The sequence below is a fragment of the Canis aureus genome, chromosome 22, assembly GCF_053574225.1.
Source record: "Canis aureus isolate CA01 chromosome 22, VMU_Caureus_v.1.0, whole genome shotgun sequence".
NCBI classification, from domain to species: domain Eukaryota; kingdom Metazoa; phylum Chordata; class Mammalia; order Carnivora; family Canidae; genus Canis; species Canis aureus.
The window spans coordinates 7,037,210-7,059,875 of record NC_135632.1 but is presented as its reverse complement, the minus strand read 5'-3'; the positions used below and the strand labels follow the sequence as shown (position 1 = coordinate 7,059,875).

Sequence of the window (22,666 nt, the reverse complement as noted above, 5' to 3'; positions counted from 1 at the left end):
GTGTCTATTTCTGTGAATTTTGACGCTCAGCCCTGTAACCACCACCTCGATCGACACCGAAAACAATTTCCCCGTTCCCCAAACTTGCAGCTTCCCCCCTGCAGTCCACCTGCCGCCTCTCCCCCACCAGCTCCTGCACGTGTAATTTTGCAAGAAACTGCCAATTGGTTTTTTCCGAGTGACTGTGCCGTTTCACCCTCCCACCAGCCGTGTAGGAGTCCCCGTCGTTCCGCATCCTCGCTGGCACTTGGCAGCGTTTTAAAATTGTAGCCCTTTAAATAGGTGTGTAGTTTACCTCCTTGGAGTTTTAATTTGCGTTTTCCAAGTGACTAATGATACCGAGCGTCACTTTGTGAGTTTATTTGCCTTCTATATATCTTCTTGGGTGAAGTGCATTCATATCTTTTGTGCATTTTTTAAAATCGGATTGTTTCTTATTATTGAGTTCTGAGAATTCTTTACACATGCTGGATATGAGCTCTTTATCAGATAAGTAATTCGCAAATATTTTCTCCAAGTATGCCGCTGGTCTGTTCATTCTCTTATCAGTGCCTTTTGAAAGGCAGCTCTTATTTTTATGAAATCTAGTTTCTCAATTGTTTTTCTTTTATGTATCACGTTATGGATGTCAAATCTAAGAAGTCTTTGCCTCCTGCAAGATCACAAATAGGTTCGCCTGTGTTTTTCCTCTAGACATTTTTTTAGTTTTAGGTTCCCACTTCAGTCTGTGATCCATCGTGAGTTATTTTTTGTACAGGGTCAAGGCTAATTTTCTTTTTTTTTTTTGCATATGGATATTGAATTGTTTCAGTGTTTAAAAAGCTGAACATAGACTTAACATATGACCCAGCAATCACATTTCTGGATATTTGTCTAAGAGCATTCAAAAAAAAAACAAAAAAAAAACAAAAACCATAGGTCCACGCAAAAAACCGTATGCAAATATTTACATTTACAGTGGCTTTATTTGTATTTGCCTCAAATTGGAGACATCTTAAATAACCATCAACTGGTGAATGGATAAACAAGCTTTGGCCCGTCCGTAAGATAACAGACTTCTCAGTAATAAAAAGGAACAGGCTACTGGTACATACGATAACGTGGAGGGATCTGAAATGCATTATGCTAACTGAAATGAACTACACTCAAAAGGCTGCATGTTGTATGATTCCATATATATGGCATTCTGGAAAGAACAAAATAATAAGGATGGAAAACAGAATCCGCTTTTGCCCAGGGTTGGCCATAAAGGAGAACATTGACCACAAAGGGGGCACAGGGGAAATTTTGAGGGTGATGGAAGTGTTCTATATCTTTTTTTTTTAAGATTTTTATTTATTCATGAGAGACAGAGAGAGAGAGAGAGACAGAGACAGAGAGAGAGAGAGAGAGAGAGAGAGACGAGAGAGAGGCTGAGACCCAGGCAGAGGGAGAAGCAGGCTCCATGCAGGGACCCCAATGCAGGACTTGATCCCAGGACCCCAGGGTCACACCCTGGGCTGAAGGCAGACGCTCAACCACCGAGCCACCGGGCACCTGAAGTGTTCTATATCTTGACTGTGATGGCACTTCCTTGCCTTTATTATGTATTAGTCAAATTCATGGACCCGTGCACCTAAGAAGGGGGAATTTCACTGTATGTAATCATATGTGTAACCTCAATAAACCGGAGTAAAACCAAAAAAGAATGGGAAGGTAAGGCCTGGGCTGAGTAGGCTCTTCCAGACGTGAACAGGGGCCTCAGCAACGGTGACCATTTGGCCCAGAGAGGGACGAGCTCCATAAAAGAGAAGAAAAGTAACACAGGCCCAAGAGCCAGGCGCCGGGGCCTAGTCCACCGTGTGACCTTGAGCAGGTGCAAGGGTTCCTGTTTCTCCTAGAAGACAGAGTGTTCCACGGGGCCACCGGGGAAGGGACCGGGCACTTGGAATGCAGGAGAGCTTCAGACTGCAGCTCCTTTGCTAAGTCTTACACCCTAACCCTCGATTTCCTTGTCTGGAAACGAAATTTTACCTTTCTCTCAACTGTGCGGGGCCTCCGCGGCCTCGGAGCGAGCAGTACTAGCTCAGGGCAGGTGCTGGGTGGACGTCTGGTGGGGTGCCCCCTCTGGGCTGGCTCCGCGGGGTTCACGGTACCTCCCTTACCACCTGTGCAGAGGTGCCCCCCCCCCCCGCCTCATAGTCTCGCCCCTTCTTTAGATCAGTCCCATCAGCACGCAGGTAACTCACTGTCCTTTTCTCGTCTTAAATAAGATGGGTGGCTCAGTCGGCTAGGCGCCGGACTCTAGATTTCAGCTCAGGGCCTGGTCTCGGGGTTGTGAGCTCCAGCCCAGCATTGGCCTTGGCCTCTCCCTCTGCTCCTCCTCCTGCACGCGTGCGTGCTCTCTCTCTCTCTCTCTTTCAATCAATAAAATCATAAAAGCAAATCTCACCAAAGCCCTCCAGCTATTACTCTTTTTTTTTTTTTTTTTTCCTATTTCCCCTTCTGGCAAAACCTCCCCAGGACTTAGCTGTGCTCTGAGCATCTCCTCCCCTCCCTCCACATTCCCGCTTGAATCCACTGCGCCCACCCTGCATCTCCCAAGGCCCCGAGGAGCTTCAAGCTGCCAGACCCAAGGGGCAGTCTCTGCCCCCCTCTCTGTCCCCCTCTCACCTGATCTATATCTGGCTCAATGGCTCACTCCCTCCTCCTGGAAATGCTTCCCTCCCAGACATGACACGCTCGGGGCTCTGCTATGTCACTGGCTGCTGTCCTGACCCACCTTGTGGGTTTGTCCTCGCCTCTGGATCCCTCTAGAGGATGACTCCGTTCTTGTACCTTCTCTCTTCTCCCTCTTGGCTCACTTCCTTGGAGCTCCATCCAGTAGCATGGCTTTTACTGGAAAAACTTTCAGACCGGTATCTCCAGCCTGGATTCCCCTTGAATCCCAAACTTGTAGGTCCTCAAAGTCTTACTGAACATCTTGACGGAGATATGAGGCATCTCACTGTGTCCCAAACCGCACCCATAGTCTTCCCTTCCTCACACTTGCTTCCCTCAGCCTCCCTCGCCTCAGTTGCCTTGGCGTCGTCCTGGAGTCTTACTCTTGCACCTCATGTTAAATCCATGAGGAAAACCTGCTGGCACTCCCTTCAGAATCTGACCGCTCCCCTCCATCCCCACTGCTCCATCCCAGTCCAGGCCACCATCAGCTCCCACCCAAGGGCTTCCTGACTGGTCTCTCTGCTTCCACTCCTCCTTACGATCTCCTATCAGTGCAGGAGCCAGAAAGATCTTTAAAAACTGAATGGGTGTATGTCAATTCCCTGCCTAGGCCCTTCCAGTGGGTTCTTCTCCATTCAGAGTATAAGCCAACTCATGAAAATGGACCTATGGTAGGACTCCTTGCCAGACCTCTGACTTCATCTGCTACCCATCTCCTTAAGCAGTGTGCCCCAGCCACTGGCCTCCTTACTGTACTTCAATCGCACCTGGACCATTTCTACCTCAGGGCCTTTGCACATACTGTTCCCTCGGATATTCCCCTAGGTATCCTCATGGCTTGCTCCCTCACCTGCATGCCTTGACTTAAATGCCACTCTGTCGGGAGTGCCTTCCTTAACCACCGTATTTAAAGTTGTCACCTCCTGCCCAGACGTCTCCCCTTTCTAATTCTCCAACCCCTTTCCTTGCATTTCCTTTTCTCCTTAGCAGTTATTAACCACCTGACCAATTCTATATTTTTGCTTGTTTCTCTCATGACTTGTTTGTTGGTCTGTTTTCTTCACTGCTGTATTCCTAGCACCTAAGCATGCCTGGCACAGTGTAGATCAGTATTTGTCAACTTTTTTTTTTAAGATCTTATTTATTTTTTATTTATTTTTATTTATTCATGACAGAGAGAGGCAAAGACACATGCAGAGGGAGAAGCAGGCTCCAAGCAGGGAGCCCGATGTGGGATTCGATCCCAGGTCTCCAGGATCAGGCCCCGGGCTGAAGGCGGCGCTAAACCACTGGGCCACGGGGGCTGCCCTTTGTCAACCTTTTAATTTCACTATTGCTCATCATTGCAGGAGTCCTTTCAGATATTTCTCCTAATCACCCTTTCCCAGTGAAATTTTAATACCGCAGTTATACTGTGTATTGATTTCTGTGTTGGATTTACACCTGTGCTTCATATACATACACACTTTTTAAAGAGTAAGAGCTTTTTTTCTCACCGCCAAGAACCCATTTTCACCCCCTTAGGGGGATTATGGCAGCCATTGAGAATGAATGATGTAACTGCTGGACACATGTATGTTGGATGGATATATATTGCTTGGAGTAGGATGTGGGGATGGAGTCTGATGTGGTTAGCAGGTCTGGGGTTTCTTGGCAGAAGTCGGTGGTTTCTACTAAGGGAATTAGTGCCACAAAGTCAAAAAAGGGAAGGAAGAAGATGAAGAGAGGACACTCCATTTGGTGACCCAAGGCCAGAGGAGAAGAAGGGGGTTGACTGCTTTAAGTGTAATGGGAATTTCTGGTTATAAACTTGAATTTAACCATAGAGTCAAGCAGTCACCGTTGACCTTGATGTAAGCTGCCGATGGTAATAGAAACTGGATTGAGAGAGTTTTTGGAGAGAATCTGGGGCAATGGAGATAAAATACAGTAGTCACCAGAGGGATAATAGGAACCTTTTTTTTTTCTTTTTTTTAAAGAAGTTGAAAGACCTAGTTGGTAACTGGAATAGAATTTCAAATCTCTTTATTAAAAGAAAAATTTTAATCCAACATATTTGGGGGATTGTCAACCTGTTACATGGAAACTGATGGCTGTTTAATAACAAGGTTTAAAGTTTGGAATTTGTAAAAGAATTCATCTCAACCCTGAACGTAGCAAAGCCCTTTTTTGTTAGCAAGGCAGGAGGATTAGGAGAAGATGGACATGCTCCTCACTGTGTTTCTGTTCAAATGTCCAACTATTCATAGAGAAATGTTTAAAAATAAATGAGCAACATTATAACAATGAAATGGAAGTTAAGATAATCCTACCGCTAGAAAAGTAAGATTTTCCTTTATTTTTATTTGCTTCAAATCTTTGTCCATCTTAATATTCATTTCCTATATTATAATAATGCAGTTTTGAGGTTATATTCTGTACTTCCTATATCGAATATAAGCATTTTTTTCATGTCAGGCATGTTGCCATCGTCACTCATGTAGGTACCAATATGGATTTTTCCATCAAACTATAGGCTGCTGTCTGTCAGGCTGTCTTTCCATTGTTTCAGTGTTCTGGCTAACACTGTAGCAAACATCTCCAAGCACATTCCTTCTTTTTTTTTTTTTTTTTTTTTTTTTTTTAATCATGGGTGTGGATGATGAGCAGGACCAACTTTTTTGGATGAACTTCCAGGCAAGGAATCACTCGGATCAGAGTGCTTTCTAAAAGAATGCTGTACATGTATTGATAAGACATAACCTCAAGAAGGCGGGTTATATTTTATAACATCCGCATTAAACTCCTGGTTCAAAGCTCGATTTCTCTTCCCTGCAGTCTGCAGGCAGAGATTTCTGACAAGATAGCTATTCAGAAACAGAAACCTAGAAGAAACTAGTCATTGAGGTCACTCTCCTAATAGCAGAATAGAAGGCACCTGTCACAGAAGGGTGGAGGAGGGGGCAGGAAATCCACATTGCATAACCAGCCCAGTGCACAGAGCAAGGCTGTCACACCCTCAGTTCTACAGTTTGCAATTACAAAACCGAGCTAAGTCACAAGGGAATGGCCTGGAGTGAAAACGCAGCCCCAGGGGAGCTCTCCGTGGGAAACATACCCTCCTCCCACAGTCATTTGGGGGTGGCTTCTGTTCTTTGGGCTCCGTCCCTTACCTCTGTGCCCCCATTCCAACCTGGGCCCCTGACTGTGGCCTACCACAGCCCAGCCATTCTGCAAAGTCTTCCCCAGTCTTTGGCTCTTCCATCCCCCATCAGATATTCCAGGCCTCCTCCGCTCATGCCTCCCTGCCTCCATTTCCTCCCCCCGTTTGTGTGCCTGGCTTACAGAAGGCCCCAAAACATCCAGTGAGTGGAACGCCTCCATTTCAGAGAGAAAAGTGAGGTTATCAGGGGGACTGCCTCACCTTGCAGCTCCCCACTGCCAGTTTTAGGAAAATTTTTTTCCTCTTGTCCATGGTTTGGCCTTCTCCCTGTGTTGTCAGACTCCTCCTTTTCTACCTCATGGGTCCCTCCTCATTCCATTACCTCCCCTGTCTCTCCTCAGCATACTCCTCCCTACTACTTTATCTCCTCAGGATAGACTCACACTCAAGACCCTTCTGTGCACAATCCACGTGGACACACACACACACACACACACGGGCATGCACGCATATGTTCCTAGCCATGGGCCTCTCTAGGAGCCTGGCCACAGCCTTGCTCTGAGTCCTTGCCCTCCATTCCCTCCTCAGCTCCTACAAGGGCCTCTCTTACCATCCCTCTATCAGGACTGCTTGAGAAAAGGTCCCCTGTGACCTTACGGTGTTAAAATTCAAGGGACTATTTTCACCGTCTCTTAGTCGATACCTCAGTGGCATTTGAGGCTGCTGACAATTCCTGCCTTCTGAAAGTTTCTCTTCCCTTGGCTTCCCCTCTGCTGGTCCCCCCTGTAGCTCACTGATCCTCCGCTCCTCAGCCTGCCTTGCCAGTCCTTCCTCCTCAACCCTTAAGTATTTGTGTTTTCTAGAACCCACCCCTTTACCTTCTTATTTGATTCGCCTCCCTAGGAACCTCTCCTTGCATTGGAGCTCCTGCTACCACCTCTAATCTGCTGGTTCCCACCTCTCCGCCTCTACTCCAGGCCACTCCCATGACCTTCAAATCTGCCCAACTGACGGACATCACGGGTTGCTGGCCTATACGTGGATCTCACTAAATATGACCGAACACAATTTCATCTTCCCTCTAAACCTTCTGTATTCCTGATCTCAGGGAGTTGCTACAGCTCTCTATCCTGCAGAAAGTGGGGCCCATCTCCTATCACTAAGTTCTGTTGTTTTGTTTTTTTTGTTTTTGTTTTTTTCATCTGATTATTTTGGAAATATTTCCCCTCCTTTGCAGCCCTCTGGCAATGCTTTGGTTTGGGCCACCAAATATTGGATGGAGGAGCCTCTTGACTGGCCTCTTCACTTCTCTTTTGGTCTTTGAATCCATCTTCTGCTTCATCACATACCCACTTACTTCCCTTGAGTGGCTTCCCATTGCCTACAAGGTCAAATCAAGTGCCTCGGGACAGCAAAGTCTCTCCTGTTCTGGTCACCACCATCTCCCCAGCCTTGTCTTTCTTCTCCTTTCTCTAGTATCCTCTGTACTCCGGCCGCAGTAGGCTCTTCGTAACTTGCTCATGATATTCCTTTGCTCAGAATGGCTTCTTCAATGCCATCAAGTGAACTCTACTTCTAATTCTGAAGAAGTTTCTTCCAATTTCCCTGTGCCTTGCCCTGACGAAGAGTAATTCTCCTTGTTGGAGCTTCCTGAATAAAAACAATAATTGCAATCGTAATTAGTGCTATTTAACCTTCTACAATTCCGGTTCTTTCCCATCCGGAGCTCATGATAGGATTGCACATCCTGGCCCCTTTGCAGTTAGATGTGGCTGTGTAACAACCTTGCCCAATAAGGTATCAGTGGAAGTGGCATGGGTCAGTTCTGGGTCAGAGGATTTAGTTGCCAGAGTGAGAGCCTCCACAATCCTCGGTCTCTGTTATAACAACTGGCGACATTCCAGATGGTGGCTGCATCCTTGAAAGGACCGGCAGCTGATCTCTGATGCATATGTACTATGAGCAAGAGATCGATCTTTGATTTCCCCATGACATATGAACTTACTTGTAATTAAAGCATAACGTAGTCCATCTTGACTGACGTACCTGTGTGGCTTTTACAAATTGTCAGTTATTTAAAAACACTCTTGCTACATTCTTCATTATTTATAAACAAGTACTCTCTTTCACTCCCTTCATATCTGCAAAGTCTGGAATGCTTAGGCACATAATAGGCCCCAGTGAAGTTTCCCCGCCTTGGGGTGGTAAGGGCACACATACCCTAACTTACAAAGAATTTGTATAAAGTCATGCTGTTTTCAATAGATCATTGGAGAGTAATAAGAATAAGATAAAAAAATCATTTGTTTTTACAAACTGCTAAGTATGTTCCTTTATTACTTGCCATTAATCCATGTTTTATTTGATACCTCGAAATGTATGGCTTTCATTTCGGTGGCCTTAAAATTTATTTCTATCTGCTGGGTTCCTCTGTTGTATTTTATCCTGAAACTTTGTTCCCATTTTTAGCCATTACTGATTCCAGTCTAACAGTCACATTTTTAAATTTCTTAAATAGGAATTTAGTAAGTCCAATCTAAACCCGTATTTGGGCATTAACCAAGAGTATCAGGTAGTTGGAATATCATGCAATGCCAAAGCAAGAAGAATGGAGATGCTGGTGGGAAGAGAGACAAATAGGCATTAGCTGAAAGGCCACATGGCAGGTTAAAAAACAAACAAACAAACAAACAAACAAACAAACAAAAACATAGCATTTGGAGTTAGGAAAGTTGGGGATTAATCTGGTTTTGCCATTTACTTCTCACGTAGACCTCTGTATGCCTCAGCTCCCTTATGTGTAAATGTGAGTTGCGACAGAAATAAGTCACAGAACTTTCAAGAGACACAAGTGAAGTCATTTATATGGATGCTCTATGTAAATTGTAAGGAATTGCATAAATATATTTTTTAACATGATTAGAATGGCAGGGGCGTTGTATTTCCACCGAGAGCAACAGGAGATCTAAGAGCCCAATGCTGTGAGAGTGTCAGCATTTTTAAATCTCATGATCAGTCATTGGGGGTAGGAGGGACTCCTGTGGCTCACAGGTGGTCAGAGCACTTATCTATTCACTGAGACCAAAGATCCCTCCATAGGAGTCCCTAAATACATGGAATTCAGGCAAACTTTCTATCTTGTAGCTCAAATTTTTACTTTTTCCTTCTCTCCCTGACCAGGCGGTGACTAGTTCTGTACATAACCCAGGAACTTTAGATTTATAGCTAATTACTTATTTGGTACCTGTCACACACTTTCCTCAGCATCTGATATACCGTTCTCATTCTCATTTCTATTTCCCTTGTGCAATTCTTGGGCATTCTCTGTAATGACTTATCTTGAATGATTTTTAGGCTGATGGCACACCTCTAAAGAGGACCCCTGATATTCTCTTTGGAAGGACCAGAGCCATTTCACAGAAGACGGGCAGGTAAAGGTCAAAATGTTAGCTTTATTTCTGCTAAAGTGTTGGAAAGTGTGGCTTAGATCTTCCATCAAGTTCTTTTGAATTAGGCAGCCTCATCCACCCAGGCATAGGAGGGGCTGGACAGTTGAAAGCCTCCCAGTCCAGGGCCAACCTGCCTCCCCTATCCCTCCCCTATAGCAGGCTCCTATAACTGGTGGGCAGACTCAGAAAGAGGGGAAGCCTCTAGGGCTGAGAGCCAAGTATGTGATTTCTTACTCAAACTCATTGATCACATCTCTGATTCCCGCTGAGGCCAGGAAGGTGTAAGGAAAGTGGAAATACGCAGCTAAAGGAGTAAAGCTAAGGATCCCCAAAACTTAGCATGTGTGGAAACCATGCTAAATACCTCTGCTCCTTCCTGCCCTCCTTCTGGTGGTCTTGCCCTTCCCTAATGTGGAGGACTCCTGACTCCTCACCGACTTCCACCCGTCTTGGCCATCATCCACCTCAGTAGTTCTCAGCCTTGGATACACATTAGAATCACCCGAGGAGCTTCTAAACCATTCCAATTCTCATGCCCTCTGCCCCTGCCCCAAGATCCTGGTTCCATTGGCCTGGGATGAAGCCTTGGCATCATAGTTATAAAGACTCTCCAGGTGATTCTAAAGCGCAGCCAGGGTTACGGACCATTGACCTGATGGTGTAGGTTTCATCAACCCTTTTCACCTTCAGCTGGCCAGATGTAAAATGCAGGTAACACCATCTGGGAGGCTCTCAGAATGAAGCCAGCCTCTGATAATGATGCCAGCAATGGTGCAGCAACTTATTCCTAGATTAAAGCCATATGGTAGCTTCAGAGGTCCTGTTTTCCTTCTCAACTTGTCCTCCTCCACATAAAAGATGTGTAAAAAGAGAAGTTGTATTTGGCCCCTTGGTGCTCAGCTATTCATTTTCTTGAAAGGGAATAAGAAGGAAGATTTCTTTCTTCTTAACAGAAATGCTCTTGATCTGACTTTGCCCTCAGCCCATCTGCAGCCAGTCATTATGAAAATCCAGTAAAAGACATTCCCTGACATAAGCTCAATGCATCCACCTCCTTTAATATCCCCCATAATCTCACACCCAGGTATTGAGGCAGGCTTCCTTCTGACGGCTGCATAGTCAGGGAGAATGAAATCCGTGACCCCAGCACTTCAGAGGAGGAGATGTGATGGCAAGATAGAACCGTTTAAAATACCATTTTTTTTTCCAGTATCTTGCTCGAATTCCTCTCAGCCAAAGTCTATCTACCTGACTCAACCCGATTCAGAGGCAGCCCCACCAGTGAGTCTTAATCACCCATGGTGGCTGCGGGACGACAGCTGCTTTGGTGCATATGTGTCTCTGATAACAGAACCCATTTAACTGCTCCAAATCCACAGGGTATGATTACGTTGGGGTAATAACTCCCGAGAATGGCTTTGCTACAGTTATAACATGCTGAGAGGGAGCGAAATACGAATCCTGCATAAATTAGCCTGCCAGGTACAGTTTGCTATTACTCAGCTCTATCATACCTGTAATAAAAGTGTATCATCTCCCAACCAGCCTGGGTGTTTAGGTGCATGACTAGATGAAAGGCTAATTTGTCACTGTTTAATTTAAATAACTTCTGTTTTAGAAAAAGGTCTTTAACTTTATGAAATCTCTGATCTTCTTCAGAGATAAAAATGAGCTTTTTCATTTTTTTTAAATGAGATTTTAATTTACGCTGTAATTCTAATCCATTGGCTCAAAATAAAACACCAGATTCTGAAGTGCATCAAATGCTGCGTACCTGCTTTTCTTTTTGTTCCTGCCTGTTTTGAAACCACTCATGACAACTCTGGTAAGAGCCTGCCATTTTGGTCATTGCTGCGGAAAAATAATGGTTGCAGTCCAGGTAACTAACTCTGAAGATCATACCATGAAGATTTTCACTGGCAGTGAGCTTACATCAGCTAGCCACATGTGTCATCAGATATCTCCACCTCCAGCATGAATTATCAACATTAATATGCTCACATAAGCCAAAGATCAGCCATAAGCATGTGACCCACTCAACCTAGACTTTTTTTTTCAACCTAGATTATTAAACAGGCTTGACTTGATGATTTTACCTTCCAAAGGTCAAAGATTAGGGCTTAGATAGACATCAGGGACACGGAAATGAACTCAACTCATAAAGCCAAGTGCTAGCACATGGATATACAAGATCCAGCTGCTGAGAAAATAGCAGCATCATTGTCTAAATAGCTGGTGCAACTGAAGTTTACTCTTATGCTTTTTCATTTCTTTGCATCCTTTGTGCAGATTGTAAGGAGACAGATGTCATACACATCCTATGTGTCTGAATTTCAATCTCAGGATGGCTACCTACTTGATCTGTGACTTTGAAACAGTTGTGACCTCTCTGAGTTTATGGTTTCCATTTTTATTCAAGAGGAATAGCATCATTGCACCTCCCACTTAAGGGCTGGAGATGATCTAGGCACCATGCCTGGCACCTCTGAGGCACCCAGTAATTGGGCAGCTGAAATAAGTATTTTTTCCTTCTGAGTTGTCTGAAAATCCTTGGGGAAGATAAATTACTCTCAGAGATTAGAAGAGAAAGCACAGCAGCAAATTGTAAGAATGATTTGGAGTCCTCCTCCAAGGGGTGAAGTTCACATGTACCAGGCTTAAGTTCCAGAAGCTCCATGCTTCATGTCTCAGGTGAGCCCAGGTCAGTGACTTAATGGCTTTTAGAGTAGAGAGTAATTTCGAGGTACGGAAGGTGTGTGCTTGAGTGTGTATGTGTGTGTGTGCACATGCATGTGTGCATGCATATTTGCAAAACTATAATTGTCGAACGAAGCTGATTCTGTGAGGAATTTTTCCTGGTAAGGCTACCGGAAGTAGTTGCTAGGAAGGAAGGAGAAAGATCTTTTCCTGGCTGAGACAAGGAGAGCCAGAAGTTCCTTTCCTCCGTGGCCTTTTCCCAATATTTCTCATGATTTTGAGGACGATGTCTGCTCAGTTCCTCCTTTGGGTAAAGAAAACCCTGAGTGTTAAACATAGTGGTCATTCTTAATTTCTTGCTATTATCAGTTTATGAAATCAAATGCAGGAAAGAGGAGTTTTTCCAGTGAGGATAGAAGAGAAGTTTCCAGGAAAAAATGGAGGAAGTAGAAGGTCAGCCTCTCCCTTGTATTTTGACCTTCTCTTTTGCTTTCTGAATGATACCATCTAGACTATGTGGGGGTTTATGGCTGCCCCTGCTCTCTGCAACCCGCTAACCCACATCCCTAGAATTCCAGAACATTCCATTCTTCATTTTCTCCTCCTTTTACCTGTGGTTTCCCACACAAATAGTAAAAGGTTTGGATGGGGAAGAAGAGAAGCACTCACTTTGATAATAAAATTCATTTGGGTCCTGATGAATGGTGGGCATTTCAGAATACTTTAAAAATCATGAGCTTTGAGGACCAAAGAGTAAAGGCACACAAAACTCACCACTTCAATGATAGTGGCTGGAATCTGTCAGCAGAAGCTTCAAGCGACGGAGCAGAAGGTCAAGTGATTTTAAAGCTGGAAGGACCTTGTCTAGGACAGCTGGCCCCTCATTATATATAGATCATAAAGCATTTGAACTAGAAGAAATGTTAAAAATCACCTAGTTTCACCTCCCATTTTACAGATGCAAGAACGGAAAACCAATGAAATGTGATTTGTTCCGAGTCTAATCCCCAGTGAGCAACACAGACCTCCATAGCTTCTGTTGACCCAACATTTACTGAGCACCTCTTTGTGACATGCGCTGTGCTAGGTCCTGCCTGAGGGAGTTCTAGAATGAATAATACCCAGCCCCTGCCTTCTGAGGGCTCAGGATCTCCTTGCAGAGAAATACACATTCTCAAATACTCATAATCCAAGGTGACTTGAAATAACAGAGTAAACATCAAGGTCAGTGAAGGACAAAGTAGGAGACAATTATTTAGCTGAGAGAAGTTGAAGATTTTTCTCTTCGTGTTAGTGTTCCTCAACCATTACCATCTTTTATCCCACAATTACCTCCTCCCTCCCCCCCCAGTGGAAGGAAAACAAAATCTCTATGTGCTGGACTATTTGAATGGGTGAGTGAGACTAGACAAGAGGATCCTGAGCTAAAAGGCAGGAGGGCCCACATTAGCTAGGTGAAATGACGAGACCATCTTTCCTCTCTCCTCCCACCAGGGAATCAGTCTTCCCTGGTGAACTCTATAGGTTCTCCTCCCACTAGACCACCCATTAAGGAAGGGAGGAAGGGCAGGCGGTGTTATCAGAAGGGGTACCTAAAGACCTGGGGTGACAGCAGAGAAGAGGATGTGCCGGATGGTGACAGGGCAGGTGGCGGGGTCACGCTCACCGGAGACCGTGGAGGTACAATGCCAACTCTCGGTGGTGGTGGCAAAGACCCCAGTCCCAACTATTCTACCCCAAAATATGTTTGAGAAGCTACCTGCTTGCTGACACAAGTAGTTTCAACATCCCCTGTGTAATCTGGGTGAGGTACCTCATTTGGTAAAGAAAGCCTGCTTTTTAAAAATATAAAGTAGGCTAAATCTCTGTTAAGCTTTTTTAACACATTTTCAATCATAAGGTCCCAATTAAAATGCTTTAGAAGCATGACTAAAGTTGTAAGCTGTGACACACGATTGGTTAGATTTTAGTTTTCACGTTTCAAAAACACACACACACACACACACACACTCCATATGTTTTTACCAGCTCATTGAACTATCTTGGCAATAAATAGATCGGCATATCTAGGAATGATTGATGCCATATGATTCCTGGGTATCATAGTTGATGTTCTGCGGTGTTTCAAACCACCAAGACGGAAACCCACCCACACATACCACGCTCAAAACCGGCAGTTTTCTGTCTTGATGGCTACAGTTAGAGTTTAAACAGCATCATTAAAATTTCACAGGTGACATATCAGGAAAAATTAAGCCCACCAGTTGGGTTTCCTTGAAAGGAAAACAGTCCTTCATTATAACGAATGAAATTGTGCGCTAGGTATGAATGCGAGTGACCTCTAGAAAATGAAGCGCTGACCCATAAATGGATGAGAATCAGCCAGAGTAAACGAGGCAAACGTTTTCCCAGCATAACTGTGCATGCTGGCAGAGAAGATTCTTGTTATAATTAAAAGAGATGGAGTGGTCAACAGGGAACATTTAATAGGAACAAACATGACAACATTGCCTAACTATCTTTCTGGTCCATTCTTTATCCTCATGTTATACTATGTGTCTGGGTTTTAGAAGTGACACATGCATTCCCCATAAAAATAACACATAAACTTGTACGGCAGAACCAAGCAGAAATTCATTTAGAATATGGATATGGACACGGTCAATGCCCAATTTACTCAGAGTAAATCTCTAGCTAAATCGGCGCTGTCCGGTTGTGAGCTGTTAGCCACACCGAAATGGCCAGCGAGCATTTGAAATGTGGCTAGTTTGGATTGAGAAGGGTTGTAAGTGTAAAATACACACTAGATTTCAAAGACTTAGCATCAGAAAAAAGAACTAAAGGTAAAATATCTCCTATCTTATATTGCCTGCATGTTAAAATGGCATCTGGGTATCTTGGGTTAAAGAAATGGATCAGGGGATCCCTGAGTGGCTCATCGGTTTAGCGCCTGCCTTCAGCCCAGTGCCTGATCCTGGAGTCCCAGGATCAAGTCCCACATCAGGCTCCCTGCAGGGAGCCTGCTTCTCTGTGTGTCTCTCATGAATAAATAAATAAAATCTTTAAAAAAAAAAAAAAAAGAAAGAAAGAAAGAAATGGATCATTAAAATTCATTTCACTTGGTTCCTTTTACTCTTTTCTTCTAATACAGCTCCTAGACCTTTTAAAGTTTCTCATATGCGGCTTGCATTTTTTGGCTCGCGTTGTATTTCTGTTGACCAATACTGATCTAAGTGAAAACTTTGGTACGCAAAGTAGCATTTAGCCATTCCACAGAACTGAAATGTAAATTCATATCAACTGACAATAACACGACAACATGAAGAAAACTGGCCACGAAGTGATTGGGGCTTTGATGAGTTGCCTTTTCCATTCCTCCTACCCTGGAAAGTTTCTTAAAATCCACATGTTTGCTTCATAACCTTCTAAAGGGAAAATGAGAAAGGAGGACATTCTGGGAAATGAGTTGGGCCCTAATAATAAGTTGGGCCCAAGAAGTAGAAAATCTTCTTCCCTGAGCAATTTGAGGGCCCGGGATTTTGCTCAAAGGGTGCTATTATTGAGAAACGGGGTTAGGCCTCTCCTTCTCTCATATTAATGAAGTCCTACTTTTCTCTCGGGGAGATGATCAGAGGGCTCCCTTCCTTCAAGAATATGCTGTTAGAACATCACTGGAAGGGTGATGGCATTTCAAATGGGAAGATATGGACCACGAAGCTATCTTGCAATACGAGTGTAAACTTGGAGGGTGTGGTGTGGAAGCTGTTTATTTAAATGAACATTATGCTTTTTAGGGAATCCTTTGGATGTATTCGGTTTTCCCCACTTTCTCTCCTGTTCCACTGAAAGAAATACTTCTACGCTTAGGCAGAAAAAGTGATATTGTAAGTACACCTTGTTAGGTCTCATTGAAACTAATGAGGCTTTGACAGGCCCAGCACCTAGAGAGGGTCTATAGAGAGGCTGTCGTTACAGAACCAACAAACAAATGTCAGATCTTCTTCACAAGGCTGGGGGGAAATGTTCAGAGTGTCATAGGGACGAATGAAATTCTGTGGTAGTGGGGCTTAAACCATACCTTCACCTGACTCTGAGTCCTCACAAAAGCAAAGGGAAGGACACCTGATTAGAACAACTGCATCCCAGACCGAGCCAGCAGAGAACACAGACATAAATAAAAAAGTCACACATCAAACTGCTGAGGAATGTAGCTGTGTGAGGATTAAATAAGACAAAATATGTGTAGTAAGTGTTCGGAGAACATATTGTTTCAAAACCTGTCCTGTGGTATGAGTAAAGTTCATCTCTATTTCACTGTACCAAATGCAAAAGCTCCTGAAAATTCACTGTCTGTTCCCTGCTTTTGTCTAAACTCATTTGTGAGAAGCTTTACTCGCGCTTTAGCTGCCAATGACTCATGGTTAAATCATTTCACTCATCTTTTTTATTTTTTAATACAGTTGCAAATCATGTGATAGTCTGCTTTGTTCTCTTCCCCCCCTAAGGAAAGGGAAGCAACTCTAACAGCCCCATTACCTTAATGAACTAAAGCCATTCAGTGAAAAGAGTTGGTATTCATTTCATCAAATCTAGGGATGATAATTTTTTGAAAAGCTGAAGACTAATTCTTGGGGATTTTTGTGGAGCCCTGTGACAATTCATATCACCTAATAACCAACGTGAGTGAAGGCTGGTGTCCAATGACTGTTAAGAAGATACAAGGAATGTTGCAGAAATAGAAATAGGCCAGCACTGAAATTTAATTAGACACCGCATAGGTTAATAATAAATTCAATTAATTTAGCTTTCTACCTATGCTAGAGAAAAAAAAAAAATACCCAGGCAAATAATAATTCATTTTAAATGCCTCAATTGGTAACCTCCTTTCCTGAAGAGTGATTTATGCAGTAATTTACTGGCTGTTTCTTCGTAAGATTGTTCCAAACCAGCCCTTTTGAAATAATAATAATTTCTGAATGTGTGTTGTGAGAGATATAACAAATGACTTCTTATTAATTTTCATTTAATGGGTTGCCTATTCACATGGTAATTTTTAAAAATTCCCTTCTTAAGATAAACAGGTTATAAATACTGTGGGTAACACTTCCATTTCACAAAAATTGAACAGGAAAATCTGTCTCATAGTACCTACATGATTTGAAGGTCAATCAGTTGCAAATTTTCTATACTAAATAGGCATCTATTTCTTTCCCAGTTAGCATAGCAGATCATTTTATATTTCTATGGCCAAGTGATTCAAATTGGTTAAAAAAGGGAAAAAACAAACAAACAAGAATATTAGCAGCAGGAAAGGTCCTAGCAGAGATCATACAGAGATAGACAGGGTACAAAGTCATGAGCAAGGTGGAAAAGCAGCTACTGAGCCCTTGACACTGATTCTTTTTTTTTTTTTTTTTTTTTTAAGTAAAAAATGAAGCTCGTCTCTCCTAGCTATTCCTCTAAGTTGCTTCTCCCCTTTTAAAATGACACCAAAACTTCTAGCATAAATATTGATGTTTCAGAATTAAATTGCTTATCCTTTCAAAGTTGAATTCCATAGCGGCTCATTAACCATATGCTGTCATGATAAAAACAGAATGAAGTAATTAATAAAAACAAAATCATAAAAACCAGGGAGAGGAAATTGCTTGGAAAAGACCTGGGCATTTCCAAAGGTTCGTGTCTGTTTTAGAAGGCCTGTACTAGACAGGGCCAGGCTCTTAAAAAGATCCCTTGCAACCGTGGAAAGAGTACGCCTAAAGTATTAAATAATTCAAATGCAACTGTTACTTACGTGAGAACCGAAAGGGCCTGGCTCCCAACCCGCACTGCCTGATGCCCTCTCCGTGGAAAAGCCCGTACTGCATTTCACCCATGAACTTGTCCAGCTCCTGCCCGGAGGCATTGACCAGCAGAGCCCCCGTTTTGCACAGGAAGGTGGCTTTGATCCACAACGGTGTCCCCAGGGCTGTCACCACTCCGAGGGCGCACACGAAGCTTAGCACCCCAGCTGTGCAAAAAACGACTTTCTTCTGTTGGTTTGGCATGATGAGAGATGGCTTCTGTGAAGGTGAGGTTCAGAAACGAGACCTTGGTGACTGATGAGAAGTGACTGGCCCTTTGGCTGCATTTATTAGAGTGGCTGAAAGGACAGATCCCAGCCCCATAGGCACCCTCACCGTCGTCGGTGGTTCTGGCCAGGAGAACGCCAGGAGGATGGAGGCTGCTTCATCACACTTCCTTGACTTTTCTCCTTTCCTGCTGCTGTTTCTCTCTAATTTGAAATCTTTGGGCTAAGAATCTGTGAAACAGAGTGTTCACACTGCCTTCGAGTATCTCTTGTGTCACTTGGTAACAAAGGTCTAAGATAGCAGATGGAATCCTCCCTGTAACTTGATAAATGCCTCCCCTTTCCCCAGCCTTTTGTCTGATTGGGTGAGTTGAGACTTTCAGAAACAGGCTTGGCTCTGATGGTAAATTTTCAGCCACTCGAGCAGCTCATTTATTGACATATTTTTTTGTCTTTGTTTTTGGTGGGGGGTTGAAGAGGAGTTTGGATGGAGGGAGGATGATCCGATGTCTACTTATTGGTAATTAATTGATTTTGAAAAATGTTCATTGTAGCAGGATAAAATCTCAAACTGGGGTAGACCAACCGTCAGGGCTTGTCATCCTAACTTCTTTTCTCCCAGATCCATGATTTAGAATCAGTGTGTCAATAGAGAAGTCGATTCCAATTTTTCCTGGCACCCAGGTGCAAATATCTAGATTTCTAAAAGCTTTCCTTCACATCGCTTGGCTGCTTCAGGACTATCGCAAGGAAATGAGGTTCTGGGTCTGAGAAGTATCAGAACCTATAAAGAAGACAAGAGCATTGTCATGGAAAGAAGAGATTGTGCTCAGATAGCTGGCTCTAAGAGTTCATCACAGAAAAGCAAGGATCCCAGCAGAAATCATGAGTTAGGGAGACAAGAGACAAAGTCATGAGCAAGATTAAATAGCAAAATGAGTCCGGTTACATTGTCAAGATCTGAAAACTAAAGTCCAGAATTTAGTAATAGCTCTTTATTTTTTTAAAAAAAGATGTTATTCACTTATTTGGAGAGAGAGAGAGACAGGAGGAGGGGCAGAGGCAGAGAGAGAATCTCCAGCAGACGCCCCACTGAGCATAGAGCTCTACGCATGGCTTTATCTCATGACCCTGAGATCATGACCTGAGCGAAATCAAGAGTCAATGGTCAACCGACCGAGCCCACTAGGTGCCCCATAACAGCTTTTTAACTCAATATTCTCAATAAGATCTTTCCTTCTGCAGATACAGGTTGTATGTGTGTGTGTGTGTGTGTGTGTGATGTATGTTGAATATCTATCATATGCCACATTATTGTGCTAGGTTCTGACATACAAAGTTAACTTTTAGTGAGAACTTGGTATGTATAGTACATTGTTAAGTATTTTACCTGAATCATCTTATTTAGTCCTCACACCGTACAAAATGATGATGAGAAAGGTGAATGGAAATGATCTCTCCATTTTATAGATAGGAAACTGAGGCTCAGAGAGACCAAGCAACTTGCCCAAGAGAGTACTGGAGCTGGGATTCAAATCTGGATCTTCTTCTTTTTTCTTTTCTTTTTAAGTTTTTATTTATTTATTAGAGAGAGAGAGCACAAGCAGGGGGAGAAGCAGAGGGTAAGGGAAAGGAGGAGGAAGATGGAGGGGAGAGAATCTCAAGCAGACTCCACATTGAGCTGAACACAGAGCCTGATGCAGGGCTCCATTTCCCAAAGTTGAGATCATGACCTGAGCTGAAACAAAGGGTCAGACCCTTAACCGGCTGAGCCACCCAGGCAGCTCTCAAATCTGGGTCTTCTAATTTTGAGGTTTATGCGCTATTCTAAGCAAAGTCCTTGGCCTTGAGGAGAAGACAAGCTCTTCATTTAGGGTTGTGTTGGCCTGGGAGTAATAAGGGCAGAGTAGCCCATTATTCACCGTGTATCTTGGTGCTTAGAGAATATCGACATCTGCAAACAGAACTTTCCCAGTTGGTCAAAAGCACATATTGTCTCTATTCTCTTGATCCACCTTAAGCATGTCAGCTTAAGAGAAATTAGGTGCCAAAGTATGTCTTCTTAAAGATAGACAATCAAGGGATCCCTGGATGGCTCAGCAGTTTAACGCCTGCCTTCAGCCCAGGGCGTGATCCTGGAGACCCAGGATCGAGTCCCATGTTGGGCTCCCTGTGTGGAACCTGCTTCTCTCTCTGTATATATCTCTGCCCCCTCCTCTCTCTCTCTCTCTCTCTCTGTCTCTCATAAAGAAATAAAATCTTAAAAAAAAAAAGACAACCAAGTATAGAACTGATCCCCAAATACCAATGTCCCTTCAAAGGAAAAAGGGGGCAACACTAACCATGACCACAGAGGAACAGAACACACCCTAGATTCCAGATGGGCACCCAAAATTAGGTTTAAAATATAGGTAAGTTTTTGGTTTTTTATGTCATGGCCCTTGAGACGCACAATAAGCAACTCACCACAGGTTATCTGCTTTCCAGTGAAGTCTCCACTGGATTTAGAATAATTGCCATCATTGTCCACTAGCAAAACAAGGGAGCAGCGATGGCCCCAGTAAATAGTTATCTGGGGATGCACATGCTGTACCCCGTCCCGAAACCTTAGTTTAAGATGTCTGAGAAGAGCTATGCTAATTAAATCAACATATTCTGTAATTGGAAGAGACCAAACACTTCTAAGCCTGGGAGCAGAAATCACAACTTAATCGATATTGTTAGTATGTCTACAGAAAGGACATGGTAAGAGAGGAATCGTTGACACAGGACAGTGGATTAATGAACCAGACCCAGCCACGTGTATGTAAAGAGGTCCAAGAAAAAAAGCCCTGCCTCTGGGTGTAGAGAGCAGTTCGATCATACCAGTTCTGTGTGCATCAGTCGGTGACGTTTCCTGGGATCTGGAGAAACGTGAGCAAAGGAAATATAACATAGTGAGTTCTTTTATCATAAAATTGTGTCCTTAATTTTTGTTCTTAAAATTTCTTGAAGCAGGGAAGGGTTCGTAGCAGGTTCTCTGGGGGGATGAAAGGCAGGCATGTTGGGTTTCTCAGTAGAGGGATGAAAGGAGCCACAGCCTTGAGGACATGAAGGCTGGTTGCCCAGGTTAGGGCATGAAGGGATGTAGGGGACGAGTCAGGACAGGTAAGCCAGAATCAAATCATGGAGGTCATTGATGTAGCTATAAAAAGTTGGACTTCATTCAGGGGACAAATACCCAGCTATAGAGAGTTTTTGAGGGGCACCTGGGTGGCTCAGTGGTTAAGTCTTTAGTTCAGGTCATGATCCTGTGGTCCTGGGATCGAGTCCTGCATCAGACTCCCTGCATGGAGCCTGCTTCTTCCTCTGCCTCTGTGTGTCTCTCATGAAAAAATAAAATAAAATAAAATAAAATCTTTAAAAAAAAAAGTTTTTGAGCAGAGGAACAGCTGGCTTAGGGTTGTGCTTTGAACTGATAAATCTGATTTTTTTTAAAAAAATCCCTTCTTTAATGAGATAGTAATAGTTGAATTTTTAATATCCTTGCTTGGCAAATTAAAAAATTGCAAAGCCTATCTGTTCCAAGTTTCAACATCCCACTGGTTGCAAAGGCATGGACTGTTGTGTGGAAAGGATGAGTTCTCAGGCTCTTGGTAACTGGATGGATGGCCTCTACTCTAATCCAGTGGTTCTCAGACTTGGGCGTTCATTGGAATCACTTGAGGAGATTTTAAAAATACTAATGCCTGCATCCTATTCCTTGAGATTCAGATTTATTTGATTTTAGAGTGTGGCCTAATGTTAAAATACCTTAGGTGATTGCAATGGACAGTCAATGTTGAAAACTGGGGCTCTTCTCACACAGCTGCCTCCTAATCACTAACTAGGCTTTGTAGGCATCTCGATCCTGGAGTGCATTCAAACATGAACATCCAGGCACTAGAGAGGAATATTCTTATTATAAATTAATAAATTGGTGCTACCATTTATAACTCAAATCTCCTGAATTTTGTTCCATACCAAGAGCATGATCTTGCCAAAAATGCCCTGATGGGCCAGGTCTCAGCATATCTAAGACTAAAAACTAGGCCCTGGACCATAGATTTACCCCCAAGTCACCATGAGAATGTCAACGGTGATGTGTCCGGGTTGTGAAGCAGCCCCTCTTGGGTCTTACGCCCCCACCCCACCTCCTCTCTGCATCTTCCTTTCAAACTTCAATATCAACCACCCACAGGCTGAATAGGCTGAATAGTAGTGTGTGTGATCCACCCTCTGAGAATGATATAATAGAACCTGGCAGTCATTATGCTTGACAGCCTCCTTTTGAAATTTCATCTTAAATGTCTTGAATGACAGTGATGACACCATTTTCCTTGCAGTCTCTCTGAGAATTTGAGTCATTAATGTCAGCAAGTTTTCACCAAGTATCCTACTGAAATCTTTACTTCTTTCAATCTTAATAGCAATACATTTGGTGACATAAGAAAATGAAACTAGGCCTTTCTACCCTCCTTCATGACCCCCTTCAGGTGCTAGCTGATGATATGATTCTTCGGTGTGGCTGGAAACAATATAGACAAAGGAATGCAACTGAAGATTATGCTTTTACTTTCAACATAA

At 43.4% G+C, this 22,666-nt stretch overlaps 1 protein-coding gene across 2 annotated transcripts in view; it reads right to left on the bottom strand.

The window, feature by feature from the left end:
• Nucleotides 1-18,352, bottom strand: part of CLRN1 (clarin 1) — a 38,561-nt gene extending 20,209 nt beyond the window's left edge. Inside the window, exons 1-2 of one of the 2 annotated variants that reach the window (XM_077864703.1) lie at nucleotides 18,171-18,352; nucleotides 17,786-18,053 (exon numbers count right to left, since the gene is read on the bottom strand). In XM_077864703.1, the coding sequence (XP_077720829.1) occupies nucleotides 17,786-18,038 (253 nt within the window). In that variant the 5' untranslated portion in view covers nucleotides 18,039-18,053; nucleotides 18,171-18,352. Of the gene's footprint in view, nucleotides 1-17,785 lie in introns of both variants that reach the window. The other variant, XM_077864702.1, reaches the window with a different exon arrangement.
• Between the last annotated feature and the right edge of the window lie 4,314 nt (nucleotides 18,353-22,666).